The following is a 26027-nucleotide window of genomic DNA, read 5'->3' as shown; positions in this document are numbered from 1 at the left end:
GTTTCCGTGTCTAAAGAGGAAAGGGCGTGACATGGAAAGAAAACAGTCCGGTTCCATTTGATTGACACTACTGATTTCCAATCGTCGGCTTGCAATATAACTACGGTATTCGATTGAAACAAACTTTATTTGTAACCATGAATTTTGTTCAGATATTGACTAATTCACTTTTCAGAATCGCTATGAAGGCCTAAAATAACCATTATTATAATATTCTAATCTAACAGCGTTCAGTGTGTACTTTTAAATGAGCACTGATGATACGTTTCCTTTTATATAATAGCCTATTAGCTTTTTTATTTTCAGTGTGCAGAATTACCTTTTCCTATTTTAACTACGATTTGATTCTTGCTCCTCTGCTAGGCCTAAATATTAACATTCAGAATGTCGCGTGGACAAAATACTTAACAGTTAGGCTACTTAAAAACAAACAAATAAAGTACATCAATACAAAAATGCATAATACGTTCATACAATGCTCATAAATTTGTATCCTTCTACATAATCCATATGTCAGTGTGGAGGGAACTGTGATACATTTTATCACTGCTGAAAATTTAGAAAATAATGAGAACAAAACATGCCCTGTTGATTATTGAGAGAGCTTGCATTGCATGGCTTGCCTTGCATTCACTATGTACTGTAAGCTCAGTACAGTACATCTTTGTGTCTAAAGACTAAATATTTCCCCTATACGCCACCAGTTATATTTGTTTTATCAAACATATCATCTTAACTATTTGAAGACTAGGTTTTTGGAATGTTCTAGAACACAATTGCTTTCAATTATGAATAGCGATTGTGACATCAGCATTAGAATGTTCAGCTAAGCATATTCTGAACACATATTTCTGATTTCACACCTTAAAGGGTTAAGTATTATGAAAATAACTTAACCCAAACTTTCATAATACTTAAAGGGTTAAGTACTATGGGGGAAAAAAACATTTTCAGATGAAACCACAGGGATAATGAAGACGATAATGAGGATGAAATAGATCTGTGCCATCACCATGCCCAGAGAGAGAATTAACTTAAGGCAGATCAGATCAGAACAGGGAGTGAGGAGGGATGGTTGGCTTCATATTTGGTAAGTTTTATTTAGGCAGCAACATCACATAATGGTTAGGGAAAGGGTTTGTACCTCAAAGGTTATAGGTTCAGTTCTAAGCTGGAATGTTGTCATTGTACGGTTGGGAAGGGTACTCTATCTGAAGTGATTCAATTAATTGTCCAGCTGTATAAATGGACTGTATTTAAAGAATGTAGGCTGTGTACGCTTGCAGAAGGGTGTCTGCTAAAATGCCCAGGAAGGCTAGCATGGATAGACAGGGGTTAAGTGTTATGTTTCTATTGCATTTTCTTTTGAAGGCTGTCAACCTTATCAAAAGAACTGTGTGCCATTTACAAACAGGCTGTCACAGATTTTTTTTGTACCTTGAACATTTTCCACAGGGATCAAAAAAACCTAGTGAGCCAATGTGGGACAATTATTATCTTCATTAGTAATAGTCGAAGAAAACATATTTAAACAAATACCCCAGCAAACATATTTAAGAAAATACCGAGGATGACAGTGTGACTTAAGTCTTGTGTTGGGCAACTCTGCATTGGTGCTATGAAAAGGCAGTCCATTCAGGGATTTGAATTGGTTGGGCTAGGCCAGGGGTCGGCAACCCTGGTCCTGGAGAGCCGTAGGGTGTGCTGGCTTTCGTCTCCACCTTAAAATAAGAAACCGATTCAGACCCAAGAAACCAGGTGAGGTGAGTTAACTGTGTAATCAACGGCATTCATTGATCAATTAATGCCAAGTAACAACGAAAGCCAGCACACCCTGCGGCTCTCCAGGACCAGGGTTGCCGACCCCTGGGCTAGGCTGAACCCCATCCCTCAGGAATAGAGAAACGTCCTACAGCTTGGGGAAACCAAGTCCAGGATCATTACATTACATTACATTAATGGTATTTGCTCTTATCCTGAGAGACGTACCGTTGATTTGATTAAGCAGGAGACAATCCTCCCCTGGGTCAATACAGGGTTAAGGGCCTTGCTCAAGGGCTGTGCGGATCTTATTGTGGCTACACCAGGCATCGAACCACTGACCTTGCGCGTCCCAGTCATGTACCTTAACCACTATGCTACAGGCCGCCCTGGATCAGAACCGCTAATTGTATCGTGTGCCATCTTCACAAATGTATGAATCTGTACTTATGTACTTATGTTGTCTTATGCATTTCAACCAATGAGATTGAATTATTGTACAGCTATACACCGTTTTTGTACAGAGTGTTGTTCTGTCAACTGCATATTTTCAGGACTATAAACACAGGCAGAGGGTAAGTCATCATGTCAGTGAGCCTTTATGATTTGGGGATTTACAATGGTCTTGCAACAATGTTTTAACCCAAAACAAAAAACGTACCTATTTTACCTTTAACCAAACTGTACAGTTGGGTTAACAAGGATACTGCATGTACATTAGGGAAAACAAAAGAAAAATCTGATCTGTACTCTGATATGAAAGTTAAGTATGATGTATCAGCCGCTACTGTATCGATTATAGGGAGCAGAGGACAGTGGATGTGTGTGGGAATGTGTCTCCTCATCTGACAGGTCACATCATCAGCCTCAGTGATCTGAACGTTCACTTGCTCAAATAAGTTCAAATAAGCTTCGCAGGAATACGGGAGGACACCACATTCCAATATGTTTTATTGTGTGGAGATGACGTCCTGCAACCGCAACAGTTAAGAGGCAAAATTGTAACGTGAGAGAAAAACCATCTCCATAAACCTCTCCATGCTTTTCATTTGAATTATGATTTCCTCGGAAAATGCTGGCCATTTGACATCTGAATAATCTATTTTTAAATTATACGATGTTCAGGTTATTAATGTTATTTTATTCCTCATAAAATCGTTTGAATGTTATGAAAATATCATAACGGAGTCTGGAACATTCACCTTTCCGGAGAATTTCAGCTGTCATTCGGAATTAAAATGTGTAACTAAATGTAATATTATGATGGATGTCTCTGTACAGCCGAGGTCCTCCATAGCATGCTCGCCCCCTCTTGCATCACTCCTGGGCTGTGACGCGCCCATGCTTGGGAGCTGTCCCAGGAATAATGGTGCTGAAACTGAACTGCTGCACCAGCCAGCAACCACTAAACACACGAAACAGAGCCACAATCAACACGAGCTCTTCAGGGCCGTCAGAAATACCAACAGGACCACAACAGGATTGGAATTATGGATACACCAGTAGCATATTCTCCTTTAAACATCTGAATTTTGTTGTCACAAAGAGAATGTTGTTTTACATTTTCGTACGCCCTGGAAACCCATAATAACACGACGTTAACTGCAACGGAACTGGTTTGATGTTATAGTTTATTTTGCTCCCTAAAAACACATGAAACTGTTTTGAATATAAATAGAAACTGCGATGAGAAAATGAAGAAAATAACGTCGACTTGGATCGCCGAGTTCAAAGGAGGCAGTCACGGAGCGGAGAGCAATTGGGCATCTCATCACAGATAACTGGACATAGGGGCTGGATTGGCCAGCCGGTGAGCGATCATATCGTCGACAGGTTTAATTGAAAATCATACTTCGTTTGAAAAAAGAAAAAAAAAGACAGCTGTGTTCAATGTTTTACGCGTTCTTCTCTGTAACTGTTCTAATTACCAGAACTGCTGCGTCCTGAAAAGAGCCACTAGAAAACGACTATTACTAAAGCATCAAATCTTCTTACACCCTGGTTCGTGGAAAGGCAAGATGCAGAAATAGGAAATAAAAAGACAAAATCTGAAGGTTGCATTCGGAATCACGGATTAATGCACTTTTGGATTTGGAAATCACGGATTAATATGCGTACGTTCCAATGGCTACATGAAGACACGACATGTCTATGGGGACAGAGATTTTCAGAGTTGTGTTTTCCTAAACATCAATTTTTTAGTTTTCTTTCTGTTATTTAAATCGTATCTCTTTCAAAAACATTTACATTATGCATTTTCAAGATGGTCATGTGAAACACTTACCTGGAACATTTTTTTGCACTCTGCTATTTACTTTACGTTAGTAGGCTATAGTCTTAAAACGTCGATTTCAGTTAGGCAAACAAAGTAATTCATTTTGTCGAAATAATTGTGCATTAACGTATCTGTGCTGTTGAAAAGCACCCTTCGCTAAGAATAGTATATGGCAGGAATGCTTAGATGATGAGATCTATGTGTAACGAGGACACAGAGGTGTTTTTTCACCCCCATTGTTCTGGGAACCAACAACATTTTATTTAAACAGTTTCCCCAATCAAATGTAGAGTGCGTATAAACAGAAGACAAACTGCAGTTATTTAAGCACATCAAACAAAATCAAGTTGAAAAATTGCATGAAATGAAACCAAATAACTAGCTTTCACCAATTCTGTTCCCACAAAACAATATTTTCATTCAAATAGCAAGTTGCTGGGTGCTAAACACACGTTCAACCAATCTAGATGACTTAAATCCATGTAATGACATTGTAAACCAAAAGGTCACATGTTGTTGGCAGTTGGTGTCATTGTATGGTGCTGGGGATTGCTGACTCGCAGACAGATGCTGCGCCGCCAGGGCATGCTGAAAGGCCGGTGTCGCGTCTTGTTCAGTGACCTGAAGGCTCTCCTGCTCAGGCCGCCAGCACCGTCAGCACCGCCACCTACATTCATCCCCATGAACGGAGAAAATACAGAGAGCCATGCCAACGGAGCCGTGAGAACCGGCAGCTTCGCCGACAACAACAATACGCTCATAAGTGCCCCTCATTTAGCGGGCTCGACTGTACCACCAACAGGGGGAGCTGTGGGGCCGGACGAAGACAGAGCCGCAGAGGGGTGGCCTGTCACAGCAGCAGGGCAACCTGGGGCTCTAGATTGCAGCAGCTCTTCAGATGACTGTTCTAAAGAGAAATCTGAGGAGGGGTTCTCCCTCACTAGTTGCACGGACAGCGGTTTTCGAACCCCCTTGTGTAGAATCTGCTTCCAGGGACCAGAGCAGGTAAGTATCTTCACATGTGTATGCATATTGTATGTAAATAAGCGTATATGTTGTATGTATGTAAATGATATGGCCACAAGTGTGTATTTATTTGTTTGTAATATGTACACACATTTTGGTTTTGCATTACATTCACTCTACATAGTTTGATAGGCCCCGCAAATATAATTCTATCCAGATAAGCTGCATATAAATATGTAGAAAACTCGTCAAATGTCAGTGAAACTACCTGGATGGACAGATACTACTACAGTACATGTATTGTAAATCCAAACATACCTTATTTTTTGGGTGAACTGCTCCTTTAAACAATGGGACAACAATGGGATAACATTATTACTGATTAAGGTCCTTGATTCCACTTTAAATGTATATTATGCCCTTTATTCTCTTGTAACCTGATGTATTCAGTGAAACAAAAAAATAATTTGAATTCCAGACTGTTGGAGTCACATCACTCTCTAATGACATCACCGTATTATATTTAAATAATATCAATGGGAACATTTCTACAATGGGAACATTTCTACTTTGCAATATGACATGTTCAGCCAATAAACATCAGACAGTGACTCACTGTCAACATTGTGTAAACAACCAAACGAATACCATTGCAAAAAAACCCCTAAAAAACATTTTGTTCATGCAGGCTCAGACTTCAATAGTACTATAATTGCCTGTGAATAAGCATACCCTCAATACCCATTGGGTCAGCATGTGCCTAAAATCAGAATCAAGCAGGAAGTACTTTTTCAATTGCTATTTTGTCTGCTATGGTGTATATTGCAAGTTAATATTGGTGTGATCAGATTTACTTGTATTGCGGGTTTGGTCAGAATTGTCGCATGTTCTCATAACATACAGCCTAACTGCTTTGATTAGCCTAACCACAAGATTGTTTGCATGAACACTGTTCTGAATATTTTATCTCATAAAAAAATGATTTAAGCACTAGGGTATTTTAACCCAGGCTTCAATCCCACTGGCTCTGACCAGAATCTCACAGTCACATTAATGCCGTATACTATTCAACCTCTGGCAAGTTGTGTTTATAAACCAATTACAAATGGCAAAATTGAGTATTTCATCATTTTAGAGATAATTGTATCTTTTGTGTCTTTACATTTCTGGAATACTTAAGACAGATGGGCTTCTGGGCGATGCAAAGTATTATGTTCCCAACCGGTATGTCTGCAGAGAGATTGTACCAATCACTGAGACCTCTGCAGCCTGTAATTCCAGCAGAATAATAATAAGAAAAACTGCAAACACCAATGAGTATAACAAGAGAATCAGTCCATTGGTGATTTACGCATGCCACAAACAGGGCTGTCAAAGCCCGCTTCTCTTGTGGATACAGTTCACGTCCAAGCAATTACATGGTTGAGGAAAACAATAATGGCTGCCTTTCTGCCTCCCCAACACATTTTCTGTAATTTCTCAGGTGAACATCCACTCATATAAAGAACATCCATTCAGAAGGGATTCTGGGGAGTAGACTAGTGTTGATTGTCAGGCCACTCTCATCTGAGGTACATGTCATAATATGAATTATATTTGTGAACACATAGAAGTCATGTGTTCAAAAACTCACGCTGTAAATGCCACACATACCATTGCATCATCAAATTGTGTTTTGTCATACTTGGATTGCTGATATGACATAATACAGTAGCAGCTTCCTATACTGACCTGTTATGGGAGCCACATTCATGAGTGCATCGGTTTTCAAAACTCTAAATGCACAACTTGCAGCATTATGAGCTCTTTCTACTACTATAGCACAGATCCTGGATTGTCTGACATATAGATACATATATAAATAGATGTATAGTTTAGCTTCAGGAATAGGTCTAAATAGTAATGCTAAACGGACAGCATTTATATAGTGCTTCTATCCAAAACATTACATTTCATTAATGGCATTTGGCAGATGCTCTTATCCAGAGCGATGTACAGTTGATTAGACTAAGCAGGAGACAATCTTCCACTGGAGCAATGCAGGGTTAAGGACCTTGCTCAAGGGCCCAACGGCTGTGCGGATCTTATTGTGGCTACACAGGGGATTGAACCACCGACCTTGCGCGTCCCAGTCATGCGCCTTAACCACTACGCTACAGGCCACCTGCACGCTTTACAATTGATGCTTCTCATTCACCCGTTCACACACACACACTCACACACTAACGGCAACTGGCGGCAATGCAAGGCACCAGTCAGTTCGTTGGGAGCAGTTGGGGGTTAGGTGTCTTGCTCAGGGACACTTCAACATGCCCAGGGCGGGGGATTGAACTGGCATCCCTCCAACTGCCAGATGACCGTTCTTTCCTCCTGAGCCTATGTAAATGAAAGTGAAACGTGAAATGAAGTGAAATATGAGTTTCAGGAAGTGAGGTATGAATGCAGTTACCTGAGACATGACTGAGAGGAAGTGAGATATGAATGCGGTTACCTGAGACATGACTGAGAGGAAGTGAGATATGAATGCGGTTACCTGAGACATGACTGAGAGGAAGTGAGATATGAATGCAGTTACCTGAGACATGACTGAGAGGAAGTGAGATATGAATGCGGTTACCTGAGACATGACTGAGAGGAAGTGAGATATGAATGCGGTTACCTGAGACATGACTGAGAGGAAGTGAGGTGTGAACGCAGTAACCTGGGACATGACTGAGAGGAAGTGAGGTATGAATGCAGTTATCTGAGACATGACTGAGAGGAAGTGAGGTGTGAATGCACTTACCTGGGACATAATTGACAGGTGTGAACGCAGTTACTTGTGATAAGTTGGGTACCCAAAGGCTTTTTAGTAAGATTAATTTCAGCCCTCTTCTCCCAGGTTATCATGGGTATAACACCAGGTGAATCAAATGCCAAAGTTGCAGGTTGGCTTCCCAGTTGTCCCAGGCTATCCGTAGGGATAGACAGTACGGTAATTCGTGGAAAGGGTCTTTTTGTTGTTGTGTGAATAGAAACAAAGAATTGAGAATTGGGGAATAATATAAATATCAGATGCTGGCCTGAAATTTCAAACATTCTTCTCTTGGATACCCACTGAGAGCACTCTCAGAAATAAAGTGACAATGGAGGTAAATTTTAGTTGTTCAAGGATCAAATTCCACAGATGTACCCTGAAAGTACAGTAATGCTTTCTTTGTGTACAAATGAGCACATTTTCCAAGCAAATACAGTACGTATTAATTAATACCGCCCTAGTGACAAGAATTTGTACCTTTTTAGACACTTTTGTACCTTTACTTCTGAGAGTCTGTGAACATTTCCCAACAGAGGTGAACAGTTTCTGAAGGTAGTGTGTGGATAATGTCTGAGGCTGAGAAATGACTAATATGCCACGCTGCTGTAAGGGAACACATTTAACTTTGATTTATTTCCTGAAAAACACTCCACAGAAATCATCTTTATATAATATCGTCTCTCTGTGGCCGCTCAAGAGCACGCTGTACATGTTGTGCTGTACTCTTTGGCTTCCCTCATTCCCACTGTCATACAACACAGGTTTCACATTCCCCCCCCCCCCCCTCCTCCTTTTTAAATTATTTATTTGCTAAGTCAATGCCCTCTTTGCCATAATAATTGTAGATGTAGTCAATTTGAACAGGTGGATATTTCCTGAAGCAGCTTAAGTCAGACATGCTCATATAGCTGCAAGAGTAGTGTGTCACCTGGGATACCGTATGAACATGTAACCTGCTGGTGGGCCTTCTACAAGAGGCAGTGAAAAACTTAGCCTCAGCACTGCTGTACACATATACTAACAGAGCTTTATTGGGAACCTTTTTACTCTATTACGGCTACTTATTCATGCGCTTATCTAATCAGCCAATTGTGTGGCAGCAGTGCAATGCATACAGTCATGTAGATACGGGTCAGGAGCTTCAGTTAATGTTCACATGAACCATCAGAATGGGGGAAAATATGTCATCTAAGTGACTTTGACTGTGGAGTGATTGTTGATGGCAGACACGGTGGTTTGAGTATCTCATAAACTGTTGATCTTCTGGGATTTTAATGCACACCAGTTTCTAGAGTTTGCAAAGAATGATACAAAACAAAAAATCCAGCATGCAGCAGTTCTGCAGACAGAAACGTCTTGTTACTGAGAGACATCAGAGGAGAATGGCCAGACTGGTCAAAGCTGACAGGAAGGTGACAGTAACACAAATAACCAAACATTACAACAGTGGTATGCAGAAGAGCATCTCTGAACACACAACGCATCATAACTCTAAGTGGATAGACTACAGCAGTAGAAGTCTAAAAAATAAGTTTGATAAATACCTAATAAAGTGCTTGGTGAGTGTACAGTAACACTGTTGCCCATAAGCAACTATATTGTATAATGTTGTATGACTGTGGATCTTTTGTTTCTGTAACAGTAAAACAGAATTCTGGACTTATATTACGAAGTTAGACGACACGTTTGGAAGCAGTATGTCTCTCCCTTTTAAAAAATGTGCCAGCATAGTCGCTAGTTTTGCAGTGCTGATTAGGGCAGGGGTGGAGAACCATGGGAGGGCTAGTCTATATACTGTCCAGGTTTCATCCTTCATCACAGTTGTTACCCTGATTATCGAAATAACTGTGTAAACTAAAGGAACACAGGGACAGTCCTCGGCAGTTATCTGTGAGCTTACTGTAGGTTAGAGGTCAGATCACTTTAATGACTGGACTCACTCAATAATTCAAAGTAAAGCATATATGGCCCTCTTTCTCTACTATGATTCAGAAGCAAGATTGTATGCCAAGTTCAGAGAGGCACATGATCAAACTGGCTGCCTTTGCCACTCTCATATTGTACCAAGCAAACAAGAGAGCCAATTAAATTAATTCTTACCACTGGAGGAGTTGAGAACATGGCTTCTTTCTCCATTAAGGTTAATCAGGTGTAGAGAGCATTCTGTTTGAAACCCTGCTCTGTGCTGGAGCTCATTGTTGACAATCTCAGCAGGAGCGATGACTGCATCATACTCTATAGGAGAAGAGGGACCCAGTCCTATCACCTGTCACTCCTGTTTCTGAGAGCAATATTGTTTGCACCTTTGAGGGGAAATACAATCTTTGAGCACACACATAATCGGAAGGTGTGCATAAAACTATTATGCATTGGATGGCTGTTGAAATCAGACAAAGCCTTTCATTTTAAAAAGTCACTATGAAATGTTCCTATTCTGTTAAGCACCAGGACAATGAGACTGGCCTATTGGACAATTGGACTGTCCACTTTTCAGACTTGCTTGCCTGCCTTATGGATTCTGGAGGGTCACAGATTTGCAGTGATGATTGGTTGTGTGCCCCAGGGTCATGAGTAACGCAAGTGCATTTTGTGTATTTGTAGTTCTTGGGCTTACTGTCCTTCTGGGGTCCCAGGTTTGTTCCATAGGTGAATTTTTCTAAGGATGGAGGAGAAAAACCTTTCCCTAGGCAGCAACTGACATGATCGATTTAATCTCTTCCAAGGTCTGATAAATGCGCTCAGTATTGAATGGGCCCATTCATTGTCTGACCTCATATGACCACAGGTAGCAAAGAACTTGACCAGCTTGGCTTACCTTAGCCACTAGGCTACAGGCTGCCCACAAATGGTAAAGGTGCTTGACTGGGACTGGGCCTGGAAGGTTTGTGGTTGAAGTCCTAGTGTAACCATAATAAGGTCAGTGCTGCTGTTGGGCCCTTGAGAAAGCCCCAGGGGGATTGTTCCCTGTATAGTCTAATGAAATATACAGTAAGCTTTGGATAAAACCGTCTGCTAAAATTGAATGGATGTATTAGTTCTCATTTTGCATCTCTGTTTGAAGGTACACTTTGATTGAAATTAAATAATTCTTATACTGAGCTCAATATTTCGTTTCATTATACTTCAAATAGTTTATTAGCAACAGATGCAAGTCTTGATTGAAATTCTAATTCAAATTTGATTTGTCCCCAACCTTGCCTAAGCCATTATTTCTCATAATTGCCGTTTCTCTTCATTCTTGCAGTTTTCTTCGCACTGCATCTTGTTTGTTACTTTGAGCTGCCTCGGAAAAACGACTGTCTCTGGAAGAAAAACACTGTGTGAACATAGGCATAACTGACACGCTGTACTCTGGGAGATAGAACAGCCTTTTCAAATGAGTAGGTCCGTGTCCGACTTATTAATTATCTCAGCAGTGATGCATTGGAAGTGCTCTCACAGCTGAAGGGCCACTGTTTCACAAATGAGACAGGGTGAAATGTATTTGTCAGTCAGGACAATGATTTGTCAGTTTGATGAGGCAGAGCTGATGTCACAATGGCACTTGGTCTTCATGTCAAGTGGTGTCAGGCCATGCCGAGTAGTTTCTGGTCAGTTGCTGATGATGGCTGATGTGGGTCATGGCCGAATGAGACAAGATTTTGAAATCTGAGGGAGGCGGGATCATAGCACTAGCTGAATGGAATCCATGATTACCCTGCTGAAAGAAACAGCTTGTGCTGGGAAGATAAAAAAACATGTTTCAGTGTAGTGGCATTATCAAAAAAGCAAGCACATCAAAGTATTCTTATAAATAGAATTGTAAATTCGTAACCAATAACTTAATAGTACACCCTAATGGATAAGTGGGTAACCTGACATGACATTTGGGAACAATATTTATTTGTTAGGCTAGTTATTATGCACTATGCATTGCATTTATGTATGAAACGAGTGGACAAATAAAATGTATTATTATATTTTCAGCGTCGTCAAGTGCATGTGAAAATGAGCTGAGAGCACAATACAGTATCTGCAGAGTTTGCAATGTGCACTTCTATTAATTGCTGGAGGAAAATTAAGTTCATGAAGATAATTTTAAATTCTTGTTGTTCTGAAAAAACATGCTCCCTTCAAAATGCATTTCTTACAAAGATGGCTCGTTTATCAACAAGAACCTTGCTTACAAAAGCTGAGCTCATTTCTGCTATCTGAGTGTGATGTATATTGGCTATGTGCATGTTATCGTCCGGACCTAACCTTAAACCTAGGATTTTGCAGGCTTGTGTTGAAGACACTATTTCCCCAGCAACAAGCCTGTCTAAGTTGTGAAATCCCTTTATGAAACCGAATGTCCTGACTTTATCCCAAAACAACAATAATCTTATCGGACTAAACAAGTTAGCGACATATGAAAGAGCCCAGCTCAAGCTATGTTTTGAAACAGCTGGTAGCCAGCTTATACCCAGCTAGACCAGCTTGATGACCAACTTGGCCATGCTGGTTGACCAACTCATACCCAGCTATACCGACTTATGATCAGCTTGACTCAATTTTCAAGCTGGTCAAGCTGGCATAGCTGGAATTTACATCAGGATAATTCCTCTAATAACTACTCGAACACTGTCAGGTGGAGAAGATCAATGCACTCATTATCATTGTGCTGTGGGTTTGGATTCTGTCCCATCCAATGCAGCCACAGTTATGGTTCTCCAGTGGCTCTGCAGTATTGAAGGTACTATATGCCGTTACAAACCCCCTTCTTTCCACAAGCTCACACACGACTCATCCTTCCCATACTCTGGCCCTCAGCCAACATACTGTGCATAACACTGTTTTGTGTGAATTCCCACTGCATGTCTTTGATTGAACAGTAGTTTTGGTATTAGATGTCTGATATTTGTCTGCTGATAATCCAAACAATAGGAGAACTTTACCAGCTAAGCCTTCTTCAGATTCGTATACTGAATACATAACTGCTCTGTCATAACGGGACAATCTGTTGCCTTTTGTTGAGAAAAACCAGCATGAAGTTGGAAGTTTCATATTGGTTCTTTCAATCTTGAGGGTGTCATACACACGGAGATGAATGAGATGGTCCATTAATTCTTCAGCACCTCTCCACTGCAGTGCAATGGGCCTGCTCTCTTCCCAGTCAATAACACGCAGCCACATTATCAATCTGACCAGCTGTAAGAAAGAAATAACTGTCAAAAAGAGTAGGAATTCAATTAATATTGGATTGCTCCAGAATAAAAGAGAGTAACAACATTCCAAAGGCTAGCTATAGGAAAGGCAATAGTATACTGGTAATGTTTTAATTCATAATCCACTCATAACACCTGCATAATGCTTCATGATATGTGTCATAACATAACATCGGTTATATTGTGAATGACCTAAGTGTTGGAAATCTGCCAACAAGAGGTCAGCAGCCTGTTTTCTCAAGCCACATGCATGTCAAACAATGACCCAGGTTGCACGACCCCAGTCATCTACGTTGGTAAAGTAATTACTCCAAATTAAGCACAGGGACATTACAAGTGACACTTACTTTTTAAATTCAGTTTGATTGGTTTGGAGTGCAAACAAAATAATATATTTATTAATTTTTTCCTTCTTTCTCCCACTTTAGTAGTCAAGTGTACCCTATCTATTCCAATTGCCTGTGTGTTAGCTAGGGATACACCACCTACACCCATCCAACCCCGTTCTATCCCGGCCTACACAGGTTCGTTACTTTAGCCGTTTGTGACCGCAGCTCTACAAAATAACATTTAACCCAAACCAGAAGTCAAATAAATGTTTAATTGTTTGCAGCAGTGGTATATTAAACAATACTTAATGGAACAACAGTGTTGAATGGCATGTACTGTATTGAGCTAAAATGGAAATTCAAGGATCGAATTTCTATGTTAAAATTTTATAATGGGCAGTTGTACTTCTGTTAATGATTTACGATGCTTGGGGAAAATGGCCATCTGAAGAGACTCATCTTTTGGCATTAACAGAGTTTTTTAAAAAGAAGTACTTTTTGCCTTTTGTGTGGCCTGCCTAAAAGGGTACAAACTGTGCCGGCCTCATTGTTACTGTTACCACATTAAACAACTGAAAATCAGGACACTGCAGAAATCATGCTTTAATTTTCAGCATTTCTGAATTATATAAACATGTACTATCCTTAAGCAAGTCGGTGCTGCATTTGTGTGTCTTGTATCCTGCTCTCTGTGCTATGTGTGCATGTATGAATGTGTATGAATGCATGCGTGTCACCACGGTATATATGTGTATGTGTGTGTGTGTGTGTGTGTGTGTGTGCGTATGTGCCACCACTGTTCACTGGTTCTAGATCTTAGTTAGGACTTTCGGCCTTCATGTGTGGGGAATATGAAAATGTATGTGCAGGTTGATGACAGAAGAGCATATTCTCTAGTGCTTAGACATGGGGAGATTGAGGAGCGTGAATTTTGAGGAGCATACGGGCTTCACTGAACCATGACTCCAGCAGGGTGCATGTCTTAGTTCCAGCACACTGCTAAGCAGCAGTGGGTATTAAAGCGAATTTCAATGGTGGGTTGCAAAATGTGTCTCAATGACAAAACTAGCCTGTAGCCTAGTGCAGAGGTGGGCAATGAGGGCCGTATCTGTTTCTGGTTTTCATGCCAACTGCCTTAATTATTTAATTGGCTCTAACTTTTACACCGTCTGACATTTTAGCTACATTTCTCGATGAATGCATTAATGCCAGTCAAATACTGTCCTTGTGTCCCTGTATGATATGGTTTTACTGTGATCTAATCTCACAATAAACTAGTGTTGGTGTGTACGGCCAATTAGCAAATTTAGCCAGAGTAATTGGTGGATACAAAATACATACACACAGGCCCCCCAGGATTGGAATTGCCCACCCCTGGCCTAGTGGCTGAGGTGCTTGATTGGGACCTGGAAGGTTGGTGGTTTGTGGGGACCTGCAAGCCCCAGTGCCTGTGCCGCTGTTAGGCCCTTGAGCAAAGCCCTTAACCCCACATTTCTCCAGATTGGACCCTGCTTAGTCTAATTAACTGCTGTCAACTTTGGCTAAAAAGCTTCAGCTACATAACTGCAATGTAATGTAAAAAGAGGTAAGGCTGCTGAAGGATACGGACAGTGCAGTCATGCGTTCGCCTGCGTGTGCCTGCAGGGGGAGCTCCTGAGCCCATGTCGCTGCAGTGGGTCTGTGCGCTGCACTCACCACCCCTGCCTCATCAAGTGGATCAGCGAGAGGGGCTCCTGGACCTGCGAACTCTGCAACTACAAATACCAGGTCATCGCCATCAGCACCAAGAACCCACTGCAGGTGAGCCAGCATGCCCCACAACCGCCTCAGTGTGTGGAGTGGTTGTCGTCACTCCTGGTCTGGGATAGCCGCAGGTTATGCTGGTTTTTGTTTTCACCTTAATATCAGCAACCAATTCAGACCCAAGCAACCGGGTGAGATAAATTAGCAACAAATCCAGCACACCCTGCGGCTCTCCAGGACCAGGAGTGAGGACCACTGGTCTGGAGTAAAGGGCACCTACAGTCCTGAAGGCCAACAGGAAATACTAACTTACTACAGTGATTTATGTAGTGACTGTAGTGGCTGCAGATATGACAAGTCGATATGGCACAAGAAATTCATCATTGGTGCAAGCAAAATGAAAAAATAAATATTACTTTTTTGATATATTGTAGTTATTCTTAACATCTCGAAAAACGGGCAGGCTGTGAGGCCTGCTCTTAAGCCGTCTACAAATCTTCTTGTGAGATTGTGAGTTTAATCCCCTACCATGGAACTTACTGCTTTATGATTCCATCTTTATCTGTAACACACTTTGCTTTCTCCCCATCTGACTAAAGCAAAAATGATGAAAGGAGGGTGGACTGTCTGTTCTCTCAAAAAACACCTTTTGGAAGACTATGGTTGTCCTTTGTGCCCAGATGCTGCCCTTTCGTAATAAAAACAAAATCATTGCTCATAGAACCATGTCTCTGTCACAATGCTGCCTGTGAAAAACTGAGGCATGTCACTCAAGCATTTCAATAATGATCCAAGGTTAATAAAAACATTTGGCTGCTGTTGAGTTTTTGAGGTAGCTGTCTTGTTGTCTGTCTGTGTAAGCGCTAGCTGATGGGGATGGTGACCAGTCTCTGTTTGTCTGACTCGGCACAGTGGCAGGCCATCTCTCTGACGGTTATAGAGAAAGTCCAGATCACGGCGGCCATCTTGGGCTCTCTCTTCCTCATTGCCAGCATCTCCTGGCTGATCTGGTCGTCGCTCAGCCCTTCGGCCAAGTGGCAGCGGCAGGACCTGCTCTTCCAGATCTGCTACGGCATGTACGGGTTTATGGATGTGGTCTGCATCGGTGAGTCTGCCAGCACTACACTGTGAGGACTACGGGCCAGGACTTACTGTAGTCACCAGAAGGCTGAAGTTTCACAACCAAACCTGCTATACCTTTGAGAAATGTCCTGATATGTCATAAATCATCAAATCTGGACTTCGAATCCAAATTCTTTTTTCCCTAGGTAATAAGCTTAACAATTAGTGCTACTGATTGGTTAGACTGTCTTCACATTGACTCCCAGGTAAAGGGAGGGTGGAAAACCAGCAGTTCTCTGACCTCAAGGACCGTGATTTGATGATCCCTGCAATATGTAGACATAAGTTGAATGTAAGCTGTTTGCTCAGAGAATGAGTAAGTGGCTAGCCAGTAGACTTTCTCTGAGCTTTGGGATCTACAATACAGCTGAGCTCACTAAATGAGGACCTTGGAGAAATGGCTTATCTGAATAGCCCATGTCTCCTGCAGAGCACAGGATTAAATAAGGTGTGGTTTGATATTTTCTTTTAGTTCCACTCCTGTGAGTGCAGACGCCACCAGCATTCTGTGACAGTAATAAGCTACAGTCTGATTGGGTAGAGCATATGGGACAAATCTGCATTCTAGATGTCCATGGCTCCAAGCTAATTAGTATATCCATGGTTTTTTAACACACTTACTCCTCTGTGTCTTTGATCAGCAATTGTCAGCTACTTCACAGCAATATCACAGCAATCTTAAATATAATTTATATAACAGTAATCCAGGTACAACACATTCAGTGCAGTCCATAAGAATTTGTACAATATCTGTTCTTTTGATTCTGTACTCCAGTGAGGCTCTCTACATCCATATTTGGTGATCCATGTAGGAACTACATCCCCTTATATACAAAGCCAAAGCAAACTGTAAAATAGCCATACTGTTTTACAGCTAATTAGTGGCCAGTAGTTACTGACACATCCACACCTGCCTTCCTGATCTGTCGGACAGGTGTTTGGCGGGTTTTCTTCATGATAGCGAGAATTCTTCAGTCATCAAATTCCTTGGCTTACCAGGGGTCTGATCCAAATAGGGGACTCAATGAATCTTAAATATAAACTTAAAGTCAGTCTTTCTCGAGCTAGATTCAGCATGTATGAGTTTCGCAGTTCCATAAAAGTGAATTTCGAATTAGGTGCTACAGATTGATCCAGCTCAGATAGGTTTAAAACCAATCTTGAAGAATTCATGATGACTTTTAAAAGCCATTTCCAATTACACACAGAAATTTTATTAAATTTTATTTCACTATTTAATAAGTTGGAGGTACTGTAAGTAGTCGGTCGGTTGGTCTTACTTTATAGGCTACTAAATTGCACCTTTAGATTAGCCTTCAGACATATGGCTATGGAAAGGGGTAAATTGTGGGCTGGTATGGAGCTGGTAAGTGATTATGTTCAATGTTGCTCCACAAGCCTGCCATCTTTGTGATCTAGAGTGTGGTGGATGGGATCCACTCTCCTCTCTCTGCTCTTACTGTAGTTGCCATATTGTGAAGCAAAACAAATGCCACAATTTTGTCGCAGTCCCGCTCTGATGACACCCTGAGCTCATGCAGGCACTGCTAAGTATATCGACACAGTGCATTAGAGCTATGTTTGTAAAGGCATTAATGGCTCATACATATATTATTCTGCCACACTGTAAAACCAATTGTTTATGATTATCTGCTTTTAAGTGATGTTTAAACACTTCCCAGTAACAATTTATGAGCCCGTCAAGCCGTCTAGTAGCCAAACTTAATGGGTTTTAAACAAAACTTTTTTGGAATCAAAACAGATGTAGTGTTTAACCATACTTTTGTTAATACCACTGTTTAGATAGAAAATGCATAATCTGCGTATATAAGCTAATAATCATAAGTGAATTGCATTCAAAGGTTAAATTTTTTAATGAAAATGGAAATCTTGTAAGCTCATTGGGAGGAGGGGGTGCACTGTTTTGTTATTTAAATATCTTGGTACAATACTGGTGTTCATGATGACGTCTATCTTAACAGATGCTCCACTTATGTAGGAATAGATTCCATGCATTTTTAAATATGGCATGGGGTCTTTATTTTTTTTAAATATGAAAACTTCTACAGGACCTGGATCACCTGTTAAGATAGAAGTGATCATGAAAACCAATCATGAAAACCAGTACGTACCAAGATATTGACAAATGTCAATAACAAAACAATGCATCCCCCACCACCCGCTCCCAATGCATTTTTAATCATGAAAAAACTGGTTTAAGCAAGTGGTTTTGCTGTTGTGGCTGATTGGTGTACATACACTCAGTGAGCACTTTATTAGGTAGACCTGTACATCAGCTAGTTAATGCAAATATTTAATCAGCCAATCATGTGGCAGCAACTAAATACATCAAAGCATGCAGACATGGTCAAAAGGTTCAGCTGTTGTTCTGACCAAATTTCAGAATGGGAAAGAAATGTGATCTAAGTGACTTTGACCTTGGAATGATTGTTGGTTCCAGACAGGGTGGTTTGAATAACTCAGAAACCACTGATCTCCTGAGAGTTTCACGCACAGCAGTCTCTAGTTTGCAGAGAATGGTGCAAATAACAAAAAACATCCAGTGAGCAGCAGTTCTGTGGGCAAAAACACCTTATTAGCTAGACAGAGGTCAGAGGAGAAGAGCCAGACTGGTCAAACTGACAGGATGGTGACAGTAATGCAAATAACTACACATTACAACAGTGGTATCCAGAAGGGCATCTGTGAACACACAACACGTCAAACCTTTTAAGTGGATAGGCTGCAGCAGCAGAATTAAAAAATAATTCTAATATATACCTAATAAAGTGCTCACTGAGTCTATAAAGTCTGAATTATTTGCCAGTGTCTTTCCTTGCAGAACATATTTAATTTTAGTGATGTCTCTTAATTGGAAGAAAGAAGAGTTTTACCTGTTGATTAAACTTTCAATTTAACCCAAAAATTACATCAAGGTTTTTTTTTTTACCAGCGGACCAATACACATGCTGATGTCAGTAGAGAAGTTCTCAAGAACAAACAATTTCTTGAGAATTTCTGTTTAATCAGAATTTAGCTGGAGGAAGTTAAGGGACATCCAATTCTTGATAGCTACCAAGCATTCAAGATGTACTGCACACAAGCTGTGTTACTAAGATAGTTTAGCTGAACTGATAAATCCAGCTGTGTGGCATAACAATGATGGAAAATAGAGCTAAACTTCTGAATTATGTGGCCAAGGGGAAGCATATATACGAAATAATAGCCAGTTTTCATTCTCCAAATACAGTATGTTGCTGCAAATAAGTAACACAAATAAGTAACACAAAAATAGACATATTGTCAGCATCAGTATGCATGAGTAGGTCATTGGTATGTTGAGCTTACAATGTTTCAGTACTATGCAGCTGGCAGACACCAGACTGGACTTTATCAAATTGGTTTTGACTATAGCTCCAGAAGCTGTCCAGCAATGACCTTTTCCAGGATCGTAGAGGCAAAAGGCAACTTGGAAATCGTTCTGTAATTTCAGAGTGCAGAAGATTGGAGGCCAGTTTTCTTTAAGAGGCTGAACATTGGCTTGCTTAAAAGGAGTAGGGACAATGCCTGAGGTGATTGACTCATTAATGCCACTTTATTGCCGATGCTTCTATATAAAATTGATATGTACGTGCAGCATATGTCAATAACCACAAGCAGAGGTCCGAATCATTAAATGACCAGCATTTCCTGCATCTGTTTCAGCAGATTAAAAGCACACGGGTGCACAGATCGCTCTTCCTCTTGAATGAAAGCATTGATTTAAACTTGCAATCATGATATGAGTGGAGGTATAAATGTCTGTGAGATGGTACAGTAAGTAGCTGTAGTGTAATGAAAGAGGATAGAATGATAGGTAACCGTTTGTGTCATCTGAACGGAGATAGAATGTTATAGTTAATAAATGTAAGTGTCGTATAAATGGCCTGAGATTCAATAGCTACTTAGCCATGAAAGATGAGTCACCAGGAGTGTGGAACTGTGTGGCTGTGCATTTGACTGCGAGCCTCTGTGTTTCCCCAGCTCTGATCTTCCATGAAGGTCCTTCTGTGTTCCGAATTTTTAACCGCTGGCAGGCCGTAAACCAGCAGTGGAAGGTGCTGAACTATGACAAGGTCATGGACAATGAGGACCAGAAGCCCGGTGCCTGCCCCAGGACCCTCTCTGTACCTGCCCAGGGGGACAGTAGCCAGGCAGGAGGAGCAGTCTCTCCTTCGTCCTCCTCTCTTATGGCTGCAGTGGCCGCCACTGCACCCGTTGACACAGTGACGTCTAACAGAACACCGGGCCTCACCACCCAGGACTCCTCGGACCAGAGCAATGGGCCCTCCCTGCCCGATCACCACTGTGCGTACAACATCCTCCACCTGCTCAGCAACCTGAGGCAGCAGGAGCCACGCGGCCAGCCCAGCAACAGCAACCGAGAGCTGGTGATGAGGGTAACTACAGTCTGAGGATTCTTGAGGCCTTATTATCTCAGCGGTGTGGGAGAAATGGTGAAACAAGACAATGTTGATGCACAAGACAAATTCTTCCAAGTCCAAATGGGATACCCTTGAGGCCTCTCCACACATCACTTTTGTGGCAGTCCTGGGACAAAATAGAGGTGTGGGTGATGTATGGATGCTTTATGGCTATAACATTTTGACAGTGACAAAATAAAAAATTAAGGTTCATAACATTTTGATATTGCTGTTATTGGAAGTATTTGTTTAAAGCTTTTCATAAGTTTCACAAGTTGTTATAGGAAACTGATGTTGGGGAACATAAACTCGCATTCTGAAATGATCTCTGTAGCACTATATGTTACAAAGCTACAACATAAAACAATGTTTCAGGGATCCAAATAATTCAGGTTTTAGTTTTCAGAAGGGGCTGTCTGCAGTTGTTGACTACTCTGTGTAATTCGCTGTGCAGATCTCAGTCTGAACTGTTTCCTCCAGTGTGATGTTCAGCCACCCGTGTCATTTTCGTAAATTGTAAGAGTTTTATCAGGCAATCAAAACAGTCCAGTGTATGTATTGTTTATCTCCTGAAAACACCTTAATTGTCCATGAAATGCATGTTAATTCACCAGCAGTGAATTCTTCCATTCTCCATGTCAAACCTTTTCTTTATAATTCTATCCAGAGTAAAAGCCATAGCATTGCTGGAAACAAACTTTTCTATTACTTTTAAAACATTTATAGGATGGACCTTTATTTGTACGTGTGCATGTGTGCTTGTGTGTTTTCTTGTGCATGAATGTTTCAGCCAATAGCAGATGCAGTGAGCCAGCATCATCAATCAAACAGGTAAAAATGTCTCTTTTTTAATTAAGAAATGGCTCTCCTATTCTGCAAGTGACTGCATGTTTTGAACTGCTGTGCCGATCATAGCTATAGTAGTGGGGAATAGGAATGAGCAGACGGGGGATATATTGTTTGAGCAATAGCAGCCCTTATAGTCTGATCTCAGCAGGATGTAGGCTTGGGTGGAGATTGGAGGGGGGCTGGCTGAAAGATATCACAAATAAAAACACAAATAAAATAATATACAACTATTACGTTTTACAGTGGTCTAGGTGAATACTCTGATTAGCTGTAAGGTGTGCATTAAACACTATAAACAGTAGGCTATAGAAGGCTGCCACCACTGCCTCCAAGGTAGTTCCAGCAAAAAAAATGTTAAAGCCATGCATTTAAACCCTTTAATGCACACCTGTGGACTATTCCTAACTTAAATGCACCATAATTGCAAATCCCCCTGCCACTAAAACGGATTATTTCTATTAATAAAAGCACCCTACAGCAAGCAAACAGCGACAGTGTACACACTCCAAGAAACAACAACGCACTTGTGTTTTAATTCACTTCCAATGGATGTACAGTACATTAAATGAATGGATATCTACTACTTAAAAACCAATAATAAATCCAGCAAAATGTAGTGAGAATGCCTATAGCTGGGTCTCCAAACATCCCGTTAAAGTGTTGATCCGTATTTATTTATACTACAAATACCATTCACAGTGTATTCACAAATACACCCTTTTTTTAATACGGATTCTGTGGATTTCTTTGGGGACTGTGCGTTTTGATACTTTCACAGTGTTTTTATAGCACCTACAACTCTTTACAGTCCACATAACAAGGGAAATTAAATTTTACACAATATGGGACCTTTAATAGGGGCACAACAAGTACTTTATTTTTCTTAGAAGATAATCCAGCAGCAACATACTGTATTTGGAAAATGAAAACTGGCTATTGTCATCTGATGGTAATAATAATACTAATAATAATACTAATAATAAATTCAATTCATATAGCGCTTCTCGTTTGCGGTGACAGATCTTAAAGCGCTTTGCAGCCAAGCAAGAAGAAAGTGAGCAGGCAAAGCCTATTTGTTTTAAAGATTTAAACAAGGCCTGCTGGTAAAAAGAGTTTCAAGGCCTGTTTTAAAAGCATCCATTGAGGGGGCAGTTCTAAGGTCATCAAGGAGGGAGTTCCAGAGTTGAGGGCCACGTGAGAAGAAGACTCTATCTCCCATTGTCCGGAGGCGGGTAGGGTGGACCTGGATCAGTATGACCTGGAGTGAAGGGAGCATGCAGGTTCATGGATGCTGATGTGGGCAGGTTTATGGATGGTGATGTGGGCAGGTTCATGGATGGTGATGTGGGCAGGTTCATGGTTGGTGGTGTGGACAGGTTCATGGATGGTGATGTGGGCAGGTTCATGGATGGTGATATGGGCCGGTTCATGGATGGTGATGTGGGCAGGTTCATGGTTGGTGGTGTGGACAGGTTCATGGATGGTGATGTGGTCAGGTTCATGGATGGTTGATAGATTTGGCGAGTAGAGAGTAGGGCATTGCAGTCGTCAATCCCCAAAAGAACTTACGCGTGAACCTGTTTGTTAACATGAGATTTGGAGAGGGGTAACGTAAGTCTGGCTATGTTTTTGAGATGAAAAAAGGAAGTCTTGCAGATGTGTTTGATGTGGGTTTGGAATGAAAGTGTGGGATCAGACATAGCTCCAAGGTTGGACAAGGAGATGGATTACCATTGTGGCTGCCAGCATTGGAGAATTGTTTGGTTGTGTCAATCAGTATAGCTCTATCCTGCTGCTGTTCAGCTGGAGGAAGTTGGCCTTCATCCAGCAATGGATGTCCTCTAGACAATTGTTGAGGTTGGAAATGGCGTTGGTGTGGTTGGGTTTTAATGCACACCTGGATATGATCACCATTACAGTGGTAATACTGAGCAAAATATCAAACCTAATTTTAAAGACCCTTGTTGGATTTTTGGCACTTGCTCTTCAGCATTAGTCATGCAATGTTCTGTGTGTCCGTCGGATGCCCTGAAGATATAGTCGGACTTCAGGCAAATCTCTAGTGCTCTAGCTCATTACGCATCAAATTGGAATACATGAATGTTGCACCCAATACAACTTGTTTAAAATAGCATATAAAGGAGAAATTCAGGAACACAAACACATTGAATCGATTTTGCTAAAAAAATGCCATCATGAGAATATATCAAATGTTATTTTGGATTGACACTTTAAATACAGGTTCGACCTGTAATTGGTAAGTAAAAAAACACAGGAGAGAAATCAGAAAACTGCAGAGAATACTCCAGTATCCTAGAGTATCAAAAATATATTTTAAAAAAAATCGATTGATTACAAATCTAAAATTGTGTACATAGCCAAATCAATAAAAATATGCATTTGTCCCAAATATTATAATAGATTCTGCATGTGTCCATCTGCTGAAAGTTACTAAGCAACAATAATTTCTTGATTGGACCTAACATTATTTTAATTGGCTATATATAAATGATGGTAGCTCTTCAGCTGTGTAATTGAATTCTGGCTAGCTCCCATTACAAAACTGTGTGCACCGATTTGAATACATAGCTAACATGCGGATTACAAAACCGAGAATACAGATTTCCACATTGAGATATTTTTCCATCCTACTCTTGTAAGAGCAATAACCCCCACACCCACCTCAACAAACTCCCTAGCTGCCCTCTATTCGTACGCCCTGTATTCCCTATGAGGTTATTTGCACTTGGAAGCGTTTTGTCCTTTTTTTTCAACTGTGTATTTGATATAATATGAACATTACATTTACTGATTTTCCAATGCCTTCATACTTACAAAATACTTTCCATGGGCAAAATGAAAGAACAGACCCTGGCTTCCCCTCTGCTTTCACATACAAATGATTGATATCAATGTTAAGCTGTAGCTATCTGCCATTCTCTCTTTAACTGTAGCCACCTGGCACAGCTCTCTAAAATGTTTGCTAAAGTACAGCCACCTGCTATTACTGTCTAAAATCATTTAAATAATTGCCACCTGCCGTACTAGTTTGATATCACAGTTGCCAAACATCAATCCTATTTGATATTGCTGTTAAACTGTAGCCACCCAAAAATCTTTGTTAAACCATGTGTGTATTTCAAGTCTTAGTTCACATGCAATTTCTGTGTTGAACTGAAGCCACCTGCAATTTAGGTTTCAGTAACACTTTATTTTATGGTGTCGCATATCACAGAGTATTGAATTTAAATAATTATTTATTTATACATGAATATACACTCAGTGAGCACTTTATTAGCCATTTATTAGACTTATTGGTCTTCTGCTACTGTAGCCTATCCACTTAGAGGTTTGACACGTTGTGTGTTCAGAGATGCTCTTTTACATACTACTGTTGTACTGTGTTGTTATTTCTGTTACTGTCACCTTCCTGTCAGCTTCGACCAGTCTGGCCCTTCTCCTCTGACCTCTTTCATTAACAATGCATTTTTGCCTGCAGAACTGCTGCTCACTGGATGTTTTTTGTTTTTCGCACCATTCTCTGCAAACTCTAGAGACTGTTGTGCGTGAAAATCCTAGGAGATCAGCAGTTTCTGAGATACTCAAACCACCCTGTCTAGCCCCAATAATCATTCCATGGTCAAAGTAGCTTATATCGCATTTCTTCCCCATTCTAACATTTGGTCTGAAAAACAGCTGAACCTCTTGACTATGTCTGCATGCTTTTATGCATTAGTTGCCACTTGATTGGCTGATTAAATATTTGCATTAAAAACTGGTGTGCAGGTCTACCTAAAAGTGCTCACTGAGTGTAAATGAATTGTTCATTTTAACAAATGGATAATATTTAGTTCAACAATATTTGTCAAAATGCATAATGTCCATTTAAAAGGTTAATGGACATTTCAGTGTCTAAATAAGTATTTATTTGGTGAATAATAACATCTTAAGTAGCCTTAACAAGATTAATAATATGTGTTCCTGAAAATAAAGTGTTTGCTATCTTCATTTACAACTACCCTCCTCTCCTGTCTGTTACTGTTAAGGGGCACTTACTGTAATCGAGTGGTTGTATGCGGCAAACTTTTTAGATGTAGCAGTCAATTACACATCAGACCTGGAAGAGCCATTGGCAATGCTTGTGTTTGATTTGTCCAACTGAACACATTCACTGGCGTTGCTTTCAAATGATAACATTATCAAAAAACATTAAATTAATTTCTAATTCAAATCATAAATACATGCTGTTTTTGTTATTGTTGTCGTTGTTGTACATATGTAAAGCTGTTGGTTCTTTTTCAGAGCACACATTTTGTCTTTTTGCCTCAAGAAAAGGAACCACAGATGTGCGTTCCTCTGTAGCAGCTCAACTGAGATATGTGATAATTACCAGTGAGTGATGCGGGGTCATTATCACTGCACATTGCCATGATTAAAGTGAATGAGCTGTGTTATGTGTCACTTTTAACCTGGAGTGAGATATAATCTCTACTCCACACCCCTTCACATCAGAAATATACTGTACTGATGCTTAAT

General features: G+C 40.6%; 1 protein-coding gene across 1 annotated transcript; it reads left to right on the top strand.

Moving 5' to 3' along the window:
- Positions 1 to 4546: 4546 nt before the first annotated feature.
- Positions 4547 to 20792, top strand: LOC133125040 (E3 ubiquitin-protein ligase MARCHF4-like). Its single transcript, XM_061236733.1, has 4 exons — positions 4547 to 5041; positions 14959 to 15114; positions 15970 to 16162; positions 20203 to 20792. Exons 1-4 carry the CDS (start codon positions 4547 to 4549, stop codon positions 20631 to 20633), a joined length of 1275 nt encoding a protein of 424 aa, XP_061092717.1. The 3' UTR covers positions 20634 to 20792.
- Positions 20793 to 26027: the final 5235 nt, after the last annotated feature.

This window comes from Conger conger, chromosome 3 (assembly GCF_963514075.1).
Source record: "Conger conger chromosome 3, fConCon1.1, whole genome shotgun sequence".
In the NCBI taxonomy this organism is placed as follows: domain Eukaryota; kingdom Metazoa; phylum Chordata; class Actinopteri; order Anguilliformes; family Congridae; genus Conger; species Conger conger.
This window is presented reverse-complemented; position numbering and strand designations above follow the sequence as displayed.

Excerpts from the sequence above, each read along its gene's own strand:
- LOC133125040 (XM_061236733.1), top strand. The coding sequence starts at position 4,547 with ATGTTGTTGGCAGTTGGTGTCATTGTATGGTGCTGGGGATTGCTGACT. Across the intron at positions 15,115-15,969 it reads GCACCAAGAACCCACTGCAG|TGGCAGGCCATCTCTCTGAC; the intron begins GTGAGCCAGCAT and ends GACTCGGCACAG. Across the intron at positions 16,163-20,202 it reads TATGGATGTGGTCTGCATCG|CTCTGATCTTCCATGAAGGT; the intron begins GTGAGTCTGCCA and ends GTGTTTCCCCAG.